The 21,905-nt window shown below is 41.7% G+C and overlaps 1 protein-coding gene across 1 annotated transcript in view; it reads left to right on the top strand.

The window, feature by feature from the left end:
• The window catches only part of LOC137427749 (uncharacterized), a 46,295-nt gene extending 34,975 nt beyond the window's left edge, over positions 1-11,320 (top strand). Inside the window, exon 5 of the mRNA XM_078777807.1 lies at positions 8,205-11,320. Within this exon, the coding sequence (XP_078633933.1) occupies positions 8,205-10,312 (2,108 nt within the window). The 3' untranslated portion in view covers positions 10,313-11,320. The remainder of the gene's footprint in view (positions 1-8,204) is intronic.
• Positions 11,321-21,905: the final 10,585 nt, after the last annotated feature.

The following is a 21,905-nucleotide window of genomic DNA, read 5'->3' as shown; positions in this document are numbered from 1 at the left end:
CGATCTCAAACAGCATCTAAAAGAAAACCAGCAATCATGGTGTTAGTAACATTACGGGTACATACGAGTGATATCTATTCAAGCCAGCAATCAAGCAGGCAACGCACAATGCAGAACCCTTACCATTCTACGAAGGCATGGAGATGCCATAGGATACATGTCACAGAACTACCTTCTGCACTAAACGGGCAGACTCTTATAGGAGCCGCGTAGTGGACAGTGGGTAGCATAACATCGGGGTTGTAACGTAGGTGACAATATCACCACAGTTGGTATTTCAAAAAGGTGGATCTGGGGTGAATTAGCGGGGGTAGAAAGGACCAAGGTTTTGGATGGGGAAGATAAGAGATGGTGGTGAACAACTGTTTTAAAGACCTGGAGGGAGGAGTGGGATTGAAGAGAGTGAGGGATTTTGTTCCAGAGGCGGGAGAAAAGAGGAATGAAAGCGTGAAAGTGAGCAGAGTCTTGATTTTGGCAGTTTAACCATAAGAGGGTTGCTGGCAGATCTTGTGTGACCTGTAGGAATATTTGGGGGACAGAGCACAGAGAGAGCTGGGGGAGCAAGGCTGGAGAGGAGTGGGTAGAAGACAGAAAGACCTCCGACCTGCCTGCGGTGAGTGAGTGAAAGGCCCTCGGAGTTAGCTTCATCGCAGGAGATTCCAAAGATTTTGAAAGCTTTGGTTTCAACAGCGTGAAGCCGAGCTAGGTGTGAGGCAGGAGCACCGGCCCAGAGGGGAGAACAGTATTCCATTGAGCTGCAGGTGAAAGCCTTGTATGTGGTGAGGAGCTCAGGTGTGCCAAGGAAGGAATTCGCACGACGGAGGATGCCCAGTCAGCGACTGGGTTTGGAGGCCAGCTTGGAAATGTGATTTTCCCCAGGAAAGATCATGGCAGATAGTGAGACCCAAAAGCTTGAGTGACAGAACTTCTTGGAGAGGATTGTTGAGAAAGTAGATTGGAGGATTGTCCAGTCGTTTTTTTTCGGAGAGACATATTAAGAGTGTGAGATTTGTCAGGATTGAAAGACATATTCCACTTGTTTTTTTTTTGTTATTTTTTTGTTATACTGAATCGAGGCTCGTGAAAGAGCTAACATTTATTTCACAAACAAATCAACCAGCCAAACAAAACATACAAAAAGAGGGAGCAGAAGACAAGATGGGGAGAGGAGGGGAAGCACACAAACACAACACCTGAGAGCAGAGAGAAGCGCGGGAGGGAGAGGGCCTGGGGGGAGGAGGCGTGGGAAGGGGGGCGAGGGGGGGAGAGGTATAAAACACAAGGAGACCAAAGACTTCCAGGACAGAAGTTGGTATTTCAAAAAAGTGTAGGATTTGGGATGAAATTAGTGGGGGTAGAAAAGATCAAGGTTTTGGATGGGGGAAGATGAGAGATGGTGGTGAACAGCTGTTTTAAAGACCTGGAGGGTGGAGTGGGATTGAAGAGAGTGAGGGAGTTTGTTCCAGAGGCGGGAGAAAAGAGGAATGAAGGAGTGAAGGTGAGCAGAAAGTCTTGATTTTGGCAGTTTAACCATAAGAGGGTTGCAGGCAGATCTTGTGCGACCTGTAGGAATATTTGGGGGACAGAGCCCAGAGAGAGCTGGGGGGGCAAGGCCAGAGAGGAGTCGGGAGAAGACGGAAAGACCACCAACCTGCCTGCGGTGAGTGAGTGAAAGGCCCTTGGAGTTAGCTTCATCGCGGGAGATTCCAATGATTCTGAACGCTTTGGTTTCAACAGCGTGAAGACGAGCTAGGTGTGAGGCAGGAGCACCAGCCCAGAGGGGAGAGCAGTATTCCATTGAGCTGCGGATGAAAGCCTTGTATGTGGTGAGGGGCTCAGGTGTGCCAAGGAAGGACTTCGCACGATGGAGGATGCCCAGTCGGCGACTGGCATTGGAGGCCAGATTTGAAATGTGGTTTTCCCAGGAAAGATCATGGCAGATAGTGAGACCCAAAAGCTTGAGTAAAATAGCTTCTTGGAGAGGATTATTCAATTCAGAAAGTGGATGGGAGGGTTGTCCAGTCGGTCTTTTCGGAGAGACATCGTAAGAGTGTGAGATTTGTCAGGATTGAAAGACATGTTCCACTTGTTTGCCCAGTCTGTGATTTTGTCCAGGTCTGCAGAGAGTGAGGAGGCTGCAGACTGCCGATCTGAGGGATGAGGAATGGAGCGACAGAGAGTAGAGTCGTCAGCAAAGAGATAGAGAGGATTTTCAAGAGCGTCAGAGAGATCATTGATGAAGACCAGAAAAAGCACAGGGCCCAGGACACTGCCTTGGGGAACTCCAGCTTGAACAGGAAGAGGAGATGAGAGAAACCCATTCAGGGCCACACGTTGACTACGACTAGAGAGGAAGTTAGTCCGGAAGACTTCGATCTCTTCAGCAGTTCTTGAGTTATCGTGGTAAGAAAAATCTACCATGGACGCATGGACGGACAGCCGGATAAACAACCCCCCAAAAAATAATGCCTCCAGTGACTTCGTCGGCGGAGGCATAAAAAAACCTCAATTGTTTCTGCAAGCACCTGAAACGAGGGCAAAATGAAACAGATGTGAATCACAGTAAGTGAGTTGTGTTCACGTGATAGCCGGATGTAAATGCGAGAAAGAGGGGGGAAATACACTAATCACTTTTATATTCGAACTTAAATTTTCATTGTGCTATTTTTATGAAAGATCTCCGTACATGACAAACAAGTAACGTTAAAAACACCCGATTTCTGCACAGTATGTGGATGTGTTAACACTTGTAAATTTCCATGTTCTCCAGGATTTTACTTTCAGTTTGTACTTCTCTCAGTACAAATATGAAATTGCTCTATTTGTGATGCGTAAATCAAATGTCAAGAATGGTTGCCATATTTTCTGAAAGGTGTGAACCTTTGACACAGTGAACAAAGATCTAAAACCTGGCTGTTCGTCATAGCTGCTCAAGTGTCACTTGACTCGATGGACACAAACATTGGTAGAGTTTCAGAAAAGTTAGAAAACTCACCTCCACTCACGTATTCCAAACACAGGAAAACATGTCCTTTAAAATTGTGGACATCAAGCAACTTCACTGTTGGTTTGACCTATCTGTGATTTTGTCCAGGTCTGCAGAGAGTGAGGAGGATCCCTGCAGACTGCCGATCGGAGGGATGAGGAATGGAGCGGCAGAGCGTGGAGTCATCAGCAGAGAGATAGAGAAGGTTTTCCAAAGAGTCGGAAAGATCATTGATAATAAATTTTTAAAAACCACATTTAGAGGCCATTTTTCCCCGCAAAACGGGGGTTGGCCTTTTTCGGGGACCGTGGTTGTTGTTGTTTTTTGGTCCCCTTTTTGAAGCAATGTTTTACGGCCGGATGCCCTTCCTGCCGCCAACCCTTTTTGTCGCCTTTTACGACAAGCAGGGAATTACCAGTGGACTGGTACTCAATTAGCCGACCTCGGAAGGATGACAGGCTGAGTCAACCCCCCTGGCGTTAATTCAGCGATCGACCTGGATTCGAACCCAGGATCCTGGGATCTTAAGCTGGCACCCTAGCCGCTAGCCCAACACCAACACCAACATTATTGATGAAGACCAAAAAAGCACAGGGCCCAGAACACTGCCTTGGGGAACTCCAGCCTGAACAGGATGGGGAGATGAGAGAAATCCATTCAGGGCCACACGTTGACTACGACCAGAGAGGAAGTCCGCAAGCCATGCGTGGAGATTTCCATGGATACCATAGGAGGAGAGTTTGGAGAGCAGAGCGGGGTGCCAGACCATATCGAAGGCATGTGATATGTCAAGTGAGACAGCTCTGATTTCCTGTTTGTCATTGAGGACCTCCATCCATTGTTGAGACAGCAGAAGCAGCATGTCCAGAGTATAATGACCTGGTCTGAATCCAAATTGATGATCAGAGATCAAGCCAATGGAGAAGAGGAAGGATTTGATTTCCGAAGCAATGATGGATTCCATGACTTTGCTGATAATTGGGAGCAGGCTGATTGGTCTGTCGTTGCAAGGATCTGTTTTTGCACCTTTTTGTGCAAGAGTCCGTTTTTCTTTGTGTTTGAGTCCCTTTGTCTCTTTGTCTGTTTGTTTGTTTGTCCGCACAGAATGAATATGATTTTCTCTGCAACCGTTGGTCCTATTGACAGGAAATTTTCACCATAGGTGCAACTCCACCTGTAGAATTTTTTAATGATAATTATGACTTGTGTGACACAAAAGCTAGAAGCCGATTGTTTTCTGAGATCAAAAGGTCAAGGGTTATGGTTGCATCAAATCGTCAATTTTCCATCTGATTGACTTGGAATTTGAGCAGGGTTTGCATAATGGGTTACTGAAGCATATTGTTTTTGAGGTCATAAAGTCAAGATTGCCTAAAATAGTCATTTTTTGTATTTTTTTTTTTAGCTGTTTTCATCATGTTTAACAGACAGAAGAAGAGGAAAAGTCTGCATTCAAAAGCAGTCGCCGACTGGCTTTGCATTTTCAGATGCTTTCTAGTTAATGTTACATAGATGTTGATTTTGTTTTTTTGATAAATAAATAATATGAGTGGTAAAGTGCCAATGGGAGTATATGTTAAATCAAATCAAATCTTGATAAACTAAAATTATATATTCAGAGTCAAAAGCCTTGTCTGATTAATGTTGATATGATTCAAAGAAAAGGTGCTGTGAGAATTGATGTTTTACTCATGAGAGAACAGGTGAAAAACCAAAATGCTACTGGTTCGCTTTAAGTAAAAATGACAGAACCTATGTTGAAGAAAGAAATATTTAATGATTAAAGAAAGAAATATTTATTGAGAGACGAGTGGAAGGTTTATTATATGCCTCTCTCTTTTATTGGCAGGTATTGGTGCGGCAGGAGTTTTGATGAGTGGTGTTTCATTGCTGGTCCCTCTCCTCCCTCCCCTCTCCCCCAGGCAACACTTGGTGCTTCAGCTAGTAAAAGATATTTCTAACAATGAACAAAGTAAAATGAAGGAAAGAAAATTGATGACTTAATGTAACCTTGACCTTTGAGCTTTTGATCTAAAAAAAAAAAAAGTCGGCTTCTAGCTTTTGATTGGTGAATCAATACAGTGAATCAATATGAAAATTCTCAAAATTTCAGGTCAATTGCATGAAATTTCAATTGCGTGACACTGACCTTTGAACTTTTGACTAAATTATTTATTTGTGATCTCCATGTTCTCATAACGAAGCTATGTTGAAAATATGATGCCAAAGCTCAAATGGTAAATTTATATTTAATGTCAAATTGATGAAAATTGATGGATTTAGGTGATGCTGACCTTTGACCTTTTGACAATTATTAATATGTCTTCTCCATATTCTTATAATAAAATATATAATAAATATTTCCTTATAATAAATTTGTTGAAAATTTGATGACAATAGCTCAAATGGTAAAAAAGTTACGGCCCAGACAGACATACACACAGACAGACACAGGAGTACGAAACTGCTCCCGATGCGGAAGTAAACACAATCGTGGGTTCGGCAGAAACATTCACTGGTTTGATGGTATCTCAACACAATTGTGATTTTGAGTTAACACCCAAACGACACTGGTTTTATCCATCCTAATGCGTGTGGGAGGTTTCATAAATTTCTCAATAAAGTTATGATTTTTATTTTCGATCCGTACGAAGTGTTTCGTATCTGCCCGTTCTCGCTGGCAGATTCGTCTGTATTGGTTTACATGTGAGAACGGCATCTATATTTGTTAACCTCATGAATGTTTGTACCATTGTATTTAGTTATATTCATGGCATAGTATGAATTTGTGATTGGAATGATGCTGTTTGGAATAATAATAGAGAGATTGATTTTAAAGGAGTAGGAGGAAATGATTGGATAAAAGTGGTGGGGAAGAGTCACTGTTTGGAATGGAAGGCTGCGATGTTAATCCAACTTTGCCATTTCCGCACGTGAAAACATTCGCTGTTTCCGCATTGTCGGTGTCTGTGTATAAACTTTTCCGTCTTGATATCACACCAGATTCGCTTTAGACTTCTTCCTATTTTTCGATAACAACCCATTTCCTTGATCATGGCACATAGCCAATCCTTCCTTCCCAGCTAACACCATCACCATCGTTGTTGATATCAGCTTCATCTGATGCTGATATTAAAGGTGCATTGATTTTACACATTAGTTTGGTACCTTTTTTTTAGATTCTGTGCTCCCACCCATGTGTATCATGGGTACATCTTTAGCAGTGTATATGATGAATACACAAAAAGCACGATTCTTATTAGTAAGTCAGAGAATTCAAACCGATTTAGCAACAGAAAGATGGGGAGGGATTCCCTGCCATCATATTAATCTCTCATATATTTCTCAAACACAAATATTTTCTATGAAATATTTGGCAGGAAGAAACCCTGTAAGAAGGGGGGTTGTTTCAAGAAATTTATAATTTTTGTGTCCAAGCATACCCATAAAAAAGATTTTCAGTATTTTTATAAATATGTTTCACAACATAAAAATGGACTGGCTTTATACTGATGGTGATAAGCGTACAAATGCAGATTTTAATTAAGATGTTAAATAATTTTACGGTGCTAAAGTTTATAAAATGTAAATTTATTTTAGAAATCCAGAATAATTGGTTTGCTATAATGTAAGAACAATTATGGATACAAGAAAATCTCAACATCCAGATGAATATATGATTGATATTCTGTGGGGTGAAAGTGGTTGTTTAAGGGTTGTGAGGACTGTTGTGGAGGAAGAATTTAAAGAGGAAGACAAGGAAGGAAGATGAGGAATGGATATGGTGAAAAAAGAGAGGGGTGAGAGGGAGAATATCAAAACAAATAAATATCAAAATATGGAAATCAGTGACATGGGAAAAAGACTTTATGAATTTCCGGAAAAACGTAAACAAAGAGGTAATCTTGATGAGGAGGAAGAAAAATACATAAAAACTAACACCAATACTCATTTCAAAACAACTGTAATATCTATACCGGTGATGGGATTTAAAGAAGAAAGTGAAGATGAAGAAACAGATAAGGTAGAAGGAAAATATTTTATGGTTGATGATGTTGATGTTATTGACTTTGGTTAAATGTTTTGTTTATAAACCTGTCTATTGAATTAATTTTAGTTCTGTTGATTTGGAACTGGGTCATTAAGTTTTCAAACTTTTTTCATTTACCTCAATGATAAATATTTTTCAATACCAGAACTCTAATTGAGAGGTTGTGGGGGAAGATCCAAAGGGGTGTGTGTGAGGAAAGGGGAGGGGAGCAGTGAGGATTGAGGGGGTGGAGAATGTGTGTGGGGGAGGGACAAGGGGTGTGTCTATTGATGATTAGATACATTTATATTATTGAAGATACCCTCTTAATATTTGTCTATAGGGTTAGGATCTCCAATTGCACAGAAAAATGGGTGTGGGCTCCAACTAATCTGTGTTCTGTGGTATCCTGTACATTTCTTCACTTCCATATTGGTATTTCTGTGTGAGAGTGGGGGTCAGGGTTACACTGAACATTTTGATTTATTCTTTTTATTGGTTTTGTATTCCTGAGATTAAATATTACTTGTCTGTATTAAGCATTGAGGGGGTGGAGCCTGGTGTTGGCTTAGCGGTTAGGGTGCCGGCTTGGGATCCTAGGATCCAGGGTTCGAATCCCGGTCGATCGCTGAATTAACGCCAGGGGGTTGACTCAGCCTGTCATCCTTCCGAGGTCGGCAAATTGAGTACCAGCTTGCTGGGATGAATGATCACGGTGAGTACCCCAATTTAGAATAGGTACACCGTATCCCTGCGCATCGTAAGAGGCGACCAAGGGTTGGCGTCAGGAAGGGCATCCGGCCGTAAAAACATTGCCTCAAACAGGGAACCATGATTGTCATGGGGCCCGCAAGGCTAAGCCCCGCTCTAGCGGGGAAAATGGCCTTAAAACGATCATTCATATTCATATTGTATTAAGCAAACCTGCATTAAGAGGATGACAGTGGACTTGTGTGAGGATATATTAAAAAAAAATTGTTGTTGGTTTGACTCACGCATAACGATGTTTTATTTCACCTAATTAGTTGTGGAGTAGTGTTATTCGGTTGTATACATTCAGATTGAAGACATTGCATTCTACTTTTTCTGAGAAATCTACTGAAAATGTACTGCAAAGAATAGTGCATAGCTTGGATTAATTTTTGAAATTATAAATGTGTTTTTGTCTTTTTCTTTCTTATGTTGCAGAGACATCTATGGAGCATCCTGTAAATTTGAGTTCAAGTCTGGCTCGATCGTTTTCACGCAACATAATACTGAAAAGAAATATGGACAAGAGAGGGAGAACCTCAGTTGCTGTGAAGAAATGTGAAATTAAGCACACTGGTGAGCATGTGCAGCTGGGTGCTGTTTTTGAAAAATCCTTCATAAGTTCTGCATCTACCTTGAAGATGCCTGAAAACACTCAAACTGATGAAAAGTTGCACAAGTGTTCTCTTTGTGAAATATGCTTTACAACCTCTTCTTTTCTAAAAGTACATGAGATGATTCACACGGGAAATAAACCACGCAGATGTTCTTTTTGCAATAGAGCATTTCAAACTTCAGTTCTGCAAAGCATACACGAGAGGATCCATACTCGTGAAAAGCCACACAAGTGCAACCTTTGTAGTAAAACCTTCACTACATCATTTTCATTAAGGAGACATGATATAACTCACCTGACAGAAACGCCACGTAAATGTTCTGTTTGTCAAATGTCCTTCATGTCGTCATTCAAACAAAGGAGACATCATTTTGCTCACAGCGGGGAAAAGTCACAAAAATGTTCCAGTTGTGAGAAATTTTTTACATCTTCATCCTACCTCAAGATACATGAGATGATTCACAGAGGAGAAAAGCCACACAAATGTAATGTTTGTCAAAAATCCTTCATATCATCATACGAACTAAAGAGACATGACTTTGTTCACAGTGGAGAAAAGCCACACAAATGTTCTCTTTGTGAAAAATCGTTCATATCCTCATCTGAACTAAGGAGACATGATTATGTTCACAGTGGAGAAATGCCGCACAAATGTTCGGTTTGTATAAAATCCTTCATGTCCTCATACGAACTAAAGAGACATGATTTTGTTCACAGTGGGGAAAAGCCACATAAATGTTCTGTTTGTGAAAAATCCTTCATATCCACATACGATCTAAACAAACATTATTTCATTCACAGTGGGGAAAAGCCACACAAATGTTCTGTTTGTCAAAAATCCTTTATATCCACATCCGAACTAAAGAGACATGATTTGACTCACAGTGGGGAAAAGCCGCACAAATGTTCTGTTTGTGAGAAATCCTTTACATCTTCCTCTTACCTCAAGGTACATGAGATGATTCACAGGGGAGAAAAGCCACATAAATGTTCTGTTTGTAAAAAATCCTTCATCTCGTCATCCGAACTAAAGAGACATGCTTTTGTTCACAGTGGGGAAAAGCCACATAAATGTTCTATTTGTGAAAAATCGTTTGTATTCCCATCTCACCTCAAGAAACACGAGATGAATCACTGGAGAGAAAAGCCACACAAATGTTCTGTTTGCCAAAAATCGTTTGTATTCCCATGCCACCTCAAGAAACACGAGATGAATCATCTTGGGGAAAAGCCACACAAATGTTCTGTTTGTAAAAAATCGTTTATATCCACATCCGAACTAAAGAGACATGAATTTATTCACAGTGGAGAAAAGCCACATAAATGTTCTGTTTGTGAAAAATCCTTTGTATTCCCATCCCATCTCAAGAAACATGAGATGAATCATTGGAGAGAAAAGCCACACAAATGTCCAGTTTGTAAGAAATCCTTCACGTCCTCTTATGATCTAAAGAGACATGATTTAATTCACAGTGGGGAAAAGCCACACAAATGTTCTGTTTGTCAAAAATCCTTCATATGCAGATCTGAACTAAAGAGACATGATTTCGTTCACGGGGGAGAAAAGCCGCACAAATGTTCTGTTTGTCAAAAATCCTTTATATGCAGATCCGAGCTAAAGAGACATAGTTTCATTCATAGAAGAGAAAAGCCGCACAAATGTTCAGTTTGTCAAAAATCTTTTATGTCCCCATCCCACTTAAAGAAACATGAGATTATTCACACAGGAGAAAAGCCACACAAATGTTCTGTTTGTCAAAAATCCTTCGTATCCTCGTACGACCTAAAAAGACATGATTTGATTCACAAAGAAGAAAAGCCACACAAATGTTCTGTTTGTCAAAAATCCTTCATATTATCATACGAACTAAAGAGACATGATTTGATCCATAGTGAAGAAAAGCCGCACAGATATTTTGTTTGTGAATAGACTTTCAAAGTGGCAGCAAATTTGAAGACACATGAAAATATTCTTGAGGATGGAAAGGCACACAACTGTTTTCATTGCAAGAAATGCTTCATATTGTCATCGTACAGCAGCATTAAATAATCAACTTGAAAGAGCAATCAGAAATTGCAGACCCTCGCCAGGGCGTCTTTTCAGTGGTTTTTAAGGCTTTTGTATTAAAACAAAGATGGCGGCCGAATCATGTGACCAATGACGTCATCATTATTATTTTTTTCGAAACGAATTTATTCCTCGAAAAATTGCTCAAGAAAGAAATTTCATCTTGATCGGATGAAGTTTTGTACTTGTCGAATTATGATGTCATAATGGAGGGACCTATGACATCATCATTAACATATTTTATTCCCCATGGAGAGTTCTTTACAATGAGCCATGTCTCAATTTTTTCTATTCAGCACTTTCGGAGATATATAGGTGTTTTTTAAAATGGTTTTTCCAAGATGGTGCCCGTACCACATGACCTATGATGTCATAATTATCATTAAAAAATTCTACAGGCGAAGCTGCACCTATGATGAAAAATTCCTGTCAAACTGATCAACGGTTGCAGAGAAAATCATATTTATTCTGTGCGGACAAACAAACAGACAGACAGACAAGCAAACGGACTCAAATGCAATACCCTCTCCTCTGGCGAGGGTAACAAGGGAGAAAACCACCCAAATGCTCTGTTTTATACAAAGCCTTCACAAATGCGGATTGCCTAAATAAACATAAAGTGATTCACACAGGTGAAAATCCCAACAAGTTTTCTGTTTATGATAAAATTTTTACAACTTTGTATTACTTAAAATACATGAGTTTAATCACACTTGGAAATCATCACCTCATTTGCATCTCAAATGCACAAATACATCACAGAAGGTTAAATAAAAAGGAGTTGCCTGACAAGCCAGACACCAAGCAGCTGAAGACCAGGAGGTAAATGACCCTTGAATATATGACTGAACACAAATAAAGCTGATTGGAAAAGATGATTGGACATCACTGTGAGCTATTTATTACCTCCCCCCCCCCCCCGCTCCCCTCCCCCACCAAGGTGGACAGAGGTTATGTTTTCACTCCTCTTTGTCTGTCTGTGAGCAGGATAGCTCAAAAAGTTATGGACTGATTCGGTCGAAACTTGGTGTACAGGTTGCGTGTGTGACAATGACAATTGATTCGATTTTGGTGAAGATCCGGTTGCGGATACTAGAACTTTTAAAGTGATTCTTCACCATTGAGAGATAGGGCCAAAAACAATATATAGCACGATATCTCAAAAGGTTATGGACGGATTCGGACGAAACTTGGTTGGTAGGTTTGGTTGTGTGACAAGGACACATTGATTCGATTTTAGTGAAGATCTGTATCTGGATACGATTATTTTTTTTTTTAAAGTTATTCTTCATAATTGAGAGATAGCGCCAAAAACGATATATTGCGTGGTATTTCAAAAAATGTTGGACGGGTTATGACAAAACTTCATGGATGAGTTGGGTTGATGACAAGAACTAGCCGATTAGATTTTGGTTAAGATCTGGCTAGAGGTCCGGCCTATCACCGGGATACATAACGTGAACTGTTCAGCTTGGCAGAGGTATGCACTCTACCTAGTGCCGTTCTCGTTTTATCTTGAATTCAAAACTTGGCCATTGGAAGATTGGGATGAGTAGTAAGAAAATTATGGTTCTGAGACACTCCTATTTCCCCATTGACTTTATAGTAGGAGACCAGCCTGTAGGTCCCGTGACCAAATTCTGGGAACAAAGGTTTGAAAGTGTTTTTGTGTTCCCTGATGAATACCGAACAATTTTGACTTGGGCTGCCCCCTTGAAAATGTCAGGCATTTCCGGGAAGGGTCAACAAAGGTCAAACAGGGGTCAAAATTCAAATATATTCCAATCGTGTCGATATGCATATCAAATTACTCGTCTAGTCATGAGGATTCCAAAAATGTATAGTTTGTTATACCTCCGACCTTAAATGAGGGCGCTATGGTCAAAAACGTCGAAAGGTCAACGCACTTTTGACTGGCGGTCAAATTCACCAACACAGTTAACATTGTCCGATTCTAATGATTTTAGTGTCTAATAATATGTTTTCTGACATGGCAAATTCAAATAAGCAACTTTTAAAAGTAAAGGTGGTTGCCATAACCTTGAAATTTCAAAATGGCTGCTAAAAGGTTAACATAAATTAGCCAAAAACAACAATTTTTTTCCCAAACCCATGGATAAGAAATTATTAAATGTTTGTCACCGAAACGTCACGAACAATTGAAACACTCCATTTTTAAAACAAAATAATGATTTTTAATTATGTGTATCATTTTTCTTTAGAGCACATGTTCGATATAATATTGTGTACCATATAAAGTGTATAGGTAAATGATGATGATGGGCTGTGAATATCTGGTAGTCATTTGTTCTGTTTCATGACGTCCACATACTAGTAATTTTTACAAACATTTCTTCTGTGTATTGATGTAAAGTAAATATGATTAGGATCCCCATAGGATCAAGACTAACATCTGCTCTGTATTTTTATATTTTAGATCTTCTGGGAACAATGTCAGCACCAAAGTCAACACCAGTACTGAAGCCTCAACCAAACAGAAAAAGAAAACGAGAGGAAATATCTGGACTATGTATTTTGTGTAATGAACAATGCGATGAAGATAAAAGCAACATTTCTCCTGAAGCATGGGAACGCATGAAGGGCAAAGCACAAGATTGGAAAGGGTTGCATAAATTTGGAACTGTTTATGATTCAGTCAATTGGGATGCAGGACCGAATGGTGTCTATTTTCATAAGGCATGCAGGACTGCATTGGCAGCTCAACGTGGACTTCAACAAGCATTAAGAAAAAGAGATCAAGAACAGAAACAACAAACAGTGGACACACAAGAAACGCATGCAAAAGACCAGCAGCAAGCTGGACGATCTTCACGTAGCACAGGTCTCCTTCATGAAAAGAATCTGTGCATTTGGTGTATGAAACCAGAAGACTTGAAAAATTCCAAAACATTATGTATTATCCAACAGTTGAATGCGTGGAACACCTTCAAGTCACATACAATACACTTGGAAGATGACCAGATGAGAGAAAGAATTTTAACTGTCATAGATTCTACCCCTGATCCCTTTGTGTCAGAAATACGCTATCATCGTTCCTGCTGGATGAAGTATGTGAAGCCTCACTACAAACATTCTGATTCATCTGGTGACCGAATGCACTTACAGAACGTGCGACTTACAGAGGTTAGACAGATGTTTTTTAGGCATGTCCGTACAGTTGTGCTGGAGATGAATGAGCCAAGAACATTACAGGGTCTTCTGGTTGATTATAACCAAATGAGTGCAAACTTTGGTTTTGAAACTGTGATGAAAACCAGCACTATAAAACAAATGCTTCAAAATGAATTCAAAGACAACATTGGATTCCATGATCGTTTCCACAAGAACCAGAGCACAATTGTCTATGATGCATCTGCTGGTGGAAGTTACATTGAAGCAGCCATTTATTCTTGGGGAATAAGTGATGAACAGTTACTAAACAATGTTGCAAGGCGTCTGAGAAAGAAATTTACAGAAGAAGTGGGTTTATCTTGGCCTCTCCGTGTTGACGAGCTTGAAAATATTGAAGAACCCCATGAACGTTTGCGCCAACTTTTGACATGGCTCAAGGATCCTGATTCCAATGACTTTACTGAAGCATGTCATGATCCACAAATTGCTGCTTTGGCATCCCTCTTGTTTTCGTTCATCACCGGCAAACGCACATCCTTCCAAACAAAGTTATCAGTGACTCTTCATGGATTAACTCGGAGTCGTGAAATCATTGACATCTTGAAAAAATTTGCTCTTGGAATAAGTTACAAAGATGTTCTTGCTCTATATGAAGCTTGGGCCATGGATGATATCAAAGCAAATGTTGCTTGTCCTGACGAGTTAGCAGATGGTTTTCCAGGAACAGGTATCCTAGATAACGATGACCTCAAAGATGATACATTGACAGGGGCCGATACATCTCACCGGACCAATGTTATGTTTGTACAACCTGATGATGTTACATCAATGGACTCAGAGGAGGGTCGTCCTATACTTCAATTGACCAAGTCTGAAGATTTGAAAGATTTAAGTACTTTACAATACAAGATTCATCCTTACAAAACCGTCAAACGTGGCCAGCCAGCAGTTCGTCAGGAAATTGATATCTCACTTCAAACAAGTGATGAGCAAAGAAAGTGAGGTGTTATGCATGTGTTGGCCCGTCTGGATATTGCAGGGAAGAACATACCAGCTGATGAACAGAAAGTTGGAAGTTTCACTGGGTTCCAGGCTAATATCCATGAGTATGTGGTGAAAAGTACAGCATACTATTTTCTGACATTTCCAAAGCCACCTCAGAAGTCAGTGGTTCACGAGGTTATGTGTCGCATGGTCACCGCAGCCGAGTGCAAGTCAATGCCATTTATTCAGCTGGTAGGCGACCAACCAGTCTATGCCCTTATTGTCCAGCTGAAAAATGAGAATCCTGAGAAATTTCAACTTATCCTTCCATTCTTGGGTCCATTCCACGCTCACATTTCCTTCATATTGGCGATAAACAAGCGGTTCCATGGCTCAGGTTTATCTGAAATTCTTGTGGCAGCCGATATAATTTCAGAAGGATCAGTTGACCAAGCACTTCGTGGTAAACACTACAACAGAGGCATAAGGTGCCTTTCACTTATGTATGAGGTGCTCATTCGCAGGATTATTTTTCGCGGGGTCAGCGAGGGACTGAAGCTATCATCGGAGCTCAAATCAAAGTTGGAAGTTCTTGGAAGTCCACCCAATAGCTCAAAAGAACAATTACAGGCCATCGCAGATGATTTCCTGATGGATGCAGAGTTCAAGTCCTTTGTAGAAAGAGCATTTGAGAGTGTTGGGAAATCAGACAGCCCTATGGCAAGGTTCTGGTTGAGCTTTATGGAAATGGTTGAAATACTGATCATGAACATATACGCCCTGAGGACACAGGATTGGGATTCATTCAAAGCATCCCTCCGAATGATGATGCCATGGCTGCGGATATACGACAATACAGCAGATGGCTTGTAGAATTCTGGCTTGAGATTAGCAGTCTCCCCGAAGAAAAAGAAAGGTACATGCGAGATGGCCTATTCGCGCAATCAATGACCGGGAAACCGTACTCGTGCTTACCCCTGGATCTCTGGATAGAAATGACCATGAATAAAGGGTCGAAGATGAAAGCAGGTTGGAAGCGCATCTTAAAAAATGAAAAGATGTTGTTGACTCACACAAGAACCGTCAACTCTGTGAATAGAGTTAGAAGTTCACTACATGCATTGGCAAACCTCACCAAATCATCTGAAGGTCACAGAGAACTCCACAACGAGGTTGTTGCTGGATGAGCGCGGTGTACAAGATCTAGACAATTGCATCACGGAATTTGATTGTGACCCATTCGACCTTATACAGCCTATCTTGAGGTCGCTCCAGTCAGGAATGGTCGCATCAGATGCACTTGTCAAAGACTTTGACTCAGCACATGAGGATGGGGAGACTCTAGTGCAATCATTCTTCAAAGAGCGCAAGTTCTCTGGTGATAAACAGTTTGATGCAACCATACACAGAAACAGCAGACACAGCTTCAGCAAACCACCAGTTATCAAAGACGCATCAAAACAGAAGGTCACAAAAACAGATGCTATGGAAAACAAAGCCATGGCTGAGATCATCACTTTGGCACAAGAGTTAGATGATGGTGTAGTGCTATCTGAAGTCATGGAATACCGCGTGACAGAAGAGTGTCTCCCCATCTTCAATGTAAATGGAACAATGCGCAAAGGGCAAAAATGTAAACTGGCACAAAAGTTCAACTTTATTGAACTGGAGTTCCGGGATAGATACATTGCACTAGTAGATATGGGGTTCATTTGGAGGCTATCAACCCCATCTGCTGAGGATAGAGAGAAGCAAGACGAAAGTGCTTATACATGGGGCGATTATGCTGCTAAAATGTTTAACCTTGTTGTCCAACGCCATCCTACGGCTTCCCAGATAATATTTGTAAATGACCCATATGATCTACAACACAGCATCAAAGATAGTGAACATGAAAGGCGAACAGGTGAATTGCCTTTTGTTGGTGGGACCAGGAATATTTTCATCAAGAGAAATGATGAACTGCCATCCCCTAGGCACTTCAACAACATGTTCAAGAACCCAGGAAACAAAATTCGTCTGCAGCAATTTCTGAAGACTGAGTTCAAAACCCTGTTACTCCAACATCCAGATACCAGATTTATTTACTCTGTGAGGGAACGCTGTAGTGATTTGTCCACTGATGAGGTCGTTGAGTTGACATGTCAGCATATGGAAGCAGACACCATTCTGTTGTACATATATTCCCAACTAAGAAAGTCGGGAGTAAAGGATGCCATTGTCATTGATGCAGAAGACACAGATGTGTTGGTTTTAGTATCGTATGTGGCACATCAAATTGAAGGTATGCTAGGACTGAAAAGGAAGAAAAGCATAATTGATTGCGCAACACTCCTTGATAAGGATATTAGTGATATCATTATCCCATTTCACATCCACACTGGTGCAGATGCTATTTCCAGTTTCTATGGCCGTGGAAAACCATCAGTCTTTGACAGCACAATGAAGTCAGAAGAGGCACGAGAGCTACTTAGAGGGCTTGGGAAATGTCTCCCAGTGACATCACAAACTCTTAAACAGCTAGAGCAGTATACCATCAAATACACATACAAGGATAAATCAAGCAAGACACTCGCAGAAGCTCGGGCCAAAAAGTGGGAGGGGATGAAGAGGAAATCGACTCTCAGGATTCCTCCTGATACAGATTCACATAATTTGAAGGTAACACGGGCCAACTATCAGGCATTCATCATGTTAAACTTTATGAATCCAGATGCTCCATCATCTCCCCTTCAGCATGGTTGGAGCTTGAGAGAGGGCAAATGTTTGCCAATACGGTATTCACAGCCGGCACTACCTCAACGTCTACGTGATGCCAGAACAAACCGCACTGTAGACTCTGACACAGATTCAGATACTAGTGATTGCAACAGTGATTCTGACTGATTCTGATGGATATGACACTGAGTAGGATGATGAACTGGGCAATAAAGCAAGATAAGCATCATTGGACAATGTGTTTAGAAATAACTGTGTTATTGTTGGCCAAGGATCCTGATTCAAGTCTTTCAGTAGCCCTTTTGCCAGCCATTTTGAAATTTCAAGGTTATGGCAACCACCTTTACTTTTAAAAGTTGCTTATTTGAATTTGCCATGTCAGAAAACATATTATTAGACACTAAAATCATTAGAATCGGACAATGTTAACTGTGTTGGTGAATTTGACCGCCAGTCAAAAGTGCGTTGACCTTTCGACGTTTTTGACCATAGCGCCCTCATTTAAGGTCGGAGGTATAACAAACTATACATTTTTGGAATCCTCATGACTAGACGAGTAATTTGATATGCATATCGACACGATTGGAATATATTTGAATTTTGACCCCTGTTTGACCTTTGTTGACCCTTCCCGGAAATGCCTGACATTTTCAAGGGGGCAGCCCAAGTCAAAATTGTTCGGTATTCATCAGGGAACACAAAAACACTTTCAAACCTTTGTTCCCAGAATTTGGTCACGGGACCTACAGGCTGGTCTCCTACTATTAATGTCCCTTAATGTTTAATAATATTGACTTTAAAACTATTTGACCATGTCAATAAAAATGATTTAATGTATTCTCACAAACATAGACCTCCTGTGCCAGCTTCTCCTTCTCTTCCCCACCTCTCCTCCTGCATCAGCTTTTTCCTCCGCATTAAATTGGTTTTGGGACAATGATCATTTAACACTAGCTTCGATGTTAATTTGGGGAAAATGATTTGGCCATGTGAACATATTCTCATAAAACCTCATGGATGTTTTAGGATTCCATGTACTACATTTTAGACATTAGACTACATTTTAGACTACTACAATACATTTTAGACACCCCACTAATGAAAATGGAAAATGAAAAAACCTTGCGATGAAAGTCAACATGTCAAAAGGAGGTTTATGTTGGTTCTGAGGTTTATTCCAATTTTGCTGATATATATATATATATATATATATATATATATATATATATATATATATATATATATATATATATATATATATATATATATATATATATATAATATATACATATATATATATATATATATATATAATAATAATAATAATAATTCATTTATTTTGTATAGCGCTTTTCCAGAAGCCCAAAGGCGCTTTGACAGAGTGGAAAACATAATGCATAACAATACATGAAAACAACAATTGCAAAAAGACAAGAATCAAGAAAACAAACAGCAGCGATATACGGCATATATATAAGACAAGAATCAAAAAGACAAGACAAGAATCAATAGGGAAATATTTAAAGCAAAAGGAGGGAGAAGGAGAAGAGATAGTCAGGGGTTAAATGCTGTGGGTTGAATGTTGAATGCAGCGTTGAACAGGTGGGTCTTTAGTGATGTTTTGAATGTGGTGAGTGAGGAGGAGTCTCTGATGGTGTGAGGTAGTGAGTTCCAGAGGGTGGGAGCAGCGATGGAGAAGGCCCTGTCCCCCCAGGATCTGAATTTGGTCCGGATGGAGGGGGTCAGGAGGTTGGTACCAGCAGAGCGGAGGTTGCGGGTGGGAGTGTGTCTGGAGAGGAGGTCAGCCAGGTAGGATGGGGCCAGGTTATGGAGGGCTTTGTATGTCAAGAGGAGGATTTTGTACTGGATTCTCTGGGGGATGGGGAGCCAGTGAAGCTTGTAAAGGACGGGGGTGATGTGGTCACGGGTCCGGGAATGAGTGAGTAGACGGGCAGCGGAGTTCTGAATGTATTGGAGTTTATTGGTGATTTTTGAGGGTGAACCATAGAGGAGGCTATTGCAGTAGTCCAGACGGGAGGTGATGAAGGCGTGGATGAGGGTTTCTGCAGCCGTGGAGGAGAGGGATGAGCGGAGACGGGCAATGTTTTTCAGGTGAAAGAAGGCTGACTTTGTGATCTGTTTAGTGTATTTGTCGAAGGAAAGGGTTTGGTCAAAGATGACGCCAAGATTCCGGATGTGAGGGGAGGTGGATACTGGGATACCGTCGATGTTGAGGGCAAAGTTATGGGTGGATTTTGTGAGCGTTTTTGGGCCAATGATGATTATTTCAGATTTATCACAGTTAAGCTTGAGGAAGTTGATTTGAAGCCAGGATTTTATTTCAGTGATGCAGTTTGTCAGGATAGAGTGGGTGTCGGTGGAGACGGACTTGGTGGAGATGAAAAGCTGGATGTCATCGGCGAAGCAGTGGAATTGGAGACCATGACGGCGGATTAAGTGACCGAGCGGGGACAGGTAAAGGATGAAGAGGAGGGGGCCAAGAACTGAACCTTGGGGGACACCTTGGGGGAGGGGAGCAGTGGGGGATTTGCAGTTATTGATGGAGATGAACTGGCATCTGTCAGAGAGGTATGATTTAATCCAAGAGAGGGCAGTGCCGGTAACGTTAAAGGTGGATTCAAGTCGGGTGAGGAGGATAGTGTGATCGATGGTGTCAAAGGCAGCGCTGAGGTCGAGGAGGACGAGAATGTTGAGGTTGCCAGCGTCAGAGGAGAGGAGAAGGTCGTTGGTGATTTTGAGGAGAGCAGTTTCAGTACTGTGGTTGGAGCGGAATCCGGATTGGAATGTTTCATACAAGTTATTGGCAGAGAGATGATGTTTGAGTTGAGTGGCTACAGCGCGTTCCAAAACTTTTGACAGAAAGGGTAGGTTGGAGATGGGTCTGAAGTTGTTTAGGGTGTCAGGGTTTAGACCAGGTTTTTTTAGAATGGGGGTAACAGCAGCAATTTTGAGGGAAGGTGGGACGATGCCTGTAGACAGGGAGGAGTTTATTGTTGCAATGATAAGTGGAGAGAGAGCAGGGAGGGAGGCTTTGACAAAGCTGGAGGGGATGGGGTCAAGAGTGCAGGTGGCAGTTTTCATTCCTATGAGGAGTTCAGAGAGGTCAGTAGGAGAGATTGGGGAGAACCGAGACAGGGGATGGCAGGACAAGGGGGGGCAGGTGGTTGGAGGGGGAGCGGGTGCGGCGGTGGTCAAGCTGTTGTAGATGTTGTCAATTTTGCGTTGGAAGAAAGAGAGGAAGGAGATGCAGTTGTCTACTGTGAATGACTGGGTGGTGGTGTTCAGGGGGCGGAGGAGTTTGTTTATTGTCGAGAAGAGTGCTTTTGGGTTTCCGGAGCCAGAGTGGATAATTTGAGAGTAGTAGGCAGAGCGGGCGCGGGAGAGGGCATCTTTGTAGTGTTGTATGTGGTCCTTGTAGGCTTGGGAGTGAACTGTGAGACCCGTTTTATTGCGGAGTCTTTCAAGTTGGCGAGCACGAGTTTTCATCAGGTGGAGTTCAGGGGTAAACCAGGGAGCAGAATGGGTGAAAGAAACTGTTTTGGTTTTTACAGGCGCAAGCTGGTCAAGGCAGGAGGAGAGAGTGTGGTTGTAGTAGTCAGTGAGGTCGGAAGGGGTGTGGAGGTCAATGAAGGGAGAAGTGGACATTTTTTCAGAGAGGGTGGATGAGAATGAGGTAGGTGAAAGAGCGTTTAGCTTACGGAAGTTGATTGTGCGATAATGCCTTGGTGTTGGGGCGGGGATGTTGATGGTCAGAGTGATGGCTAAGTGGTCAGAGAGGGTGAGGTCGGAGCCATAGAGATGGTGCAAATTTAATCCAGTGGAGCAGACAAGGTCCAAAATGTGACCACGGATATGGGTAGGAAAGTCGACATGTTGAGTGAGGTTAAAGCAGGTGAGTAAATCAGTGAAGTCAGTGGTTATTGTGGAGTCAGTGGAGTCCATGTGGATATTGAAATCACCAAGGAGGAGGATTGAGGGGGAGAGGGAACATAGCTGGGTCAGAAAGTAGGAGAAGTCAGACAGGAATGATGGGTGTGGTTTGGGAGGGCGGTAGACGACAGCCATGACTGACTGCGTGTGACCAGAGAGTTTTAAAGCCAGGTGTTCAAATGATGGAGCAGATGAGATGGAGATGAGGTTGGTCTTGATGTCTTGACGGTGGATAACGGCAATTCCACCACCTCGGCCCTCCGAGCGTGGTTTATTGACGTAGGAATATCCATTGGGTGTGGTGAGGTTGAGTGTGTAGTAGTCCAGAGGTTGTTGCCAGGTTTCGGTGAGACAGAGAAAGTCCAGTTTGTTATCCAGGATGTATTCGTTCAGGATGAGGCATTTATTGTTGAGGGACCGGGTGTTGAACAGGGTGAGCTTGATGTTGTTTTGAACAGCAGGGATGAATTCAGGTGATTTAGCCAGGGTTCGTAGGCAAGAGGTGCGATCGTGTGGGTTGCTGTGACCAGGTGCGCTGGGACGAAGAGTGAGAGTGCGCTGAGCCGACCAGAGGACGGGGATGGAGTGACCTGATTGCAAATAAACAAACTTGCGACCGGAGCCACGGTGAATGTACCTGGGTCGTCGGAGGAGTCCATTTGATTTGATG

This window comes from Myxine glutinosa, chromosome 5 (assembly GCF_964187855.1).
Source record: "Myxine glutinosa chromosome 5, kmMyxGlut1.1, whole genome shotgun sequence".
Taxonomy (NCBI): Eukaryota; Metazoa; Chordata; class Myxini; order Myxiniformes; family Myxinidae; genus Myxine; species Myxine glutinosa.
The sequence above is the reverse complement of the archived record's forward strand: the minus strand, read 5'-3'. Positions and strand labels throughout refer to the sequence as shown.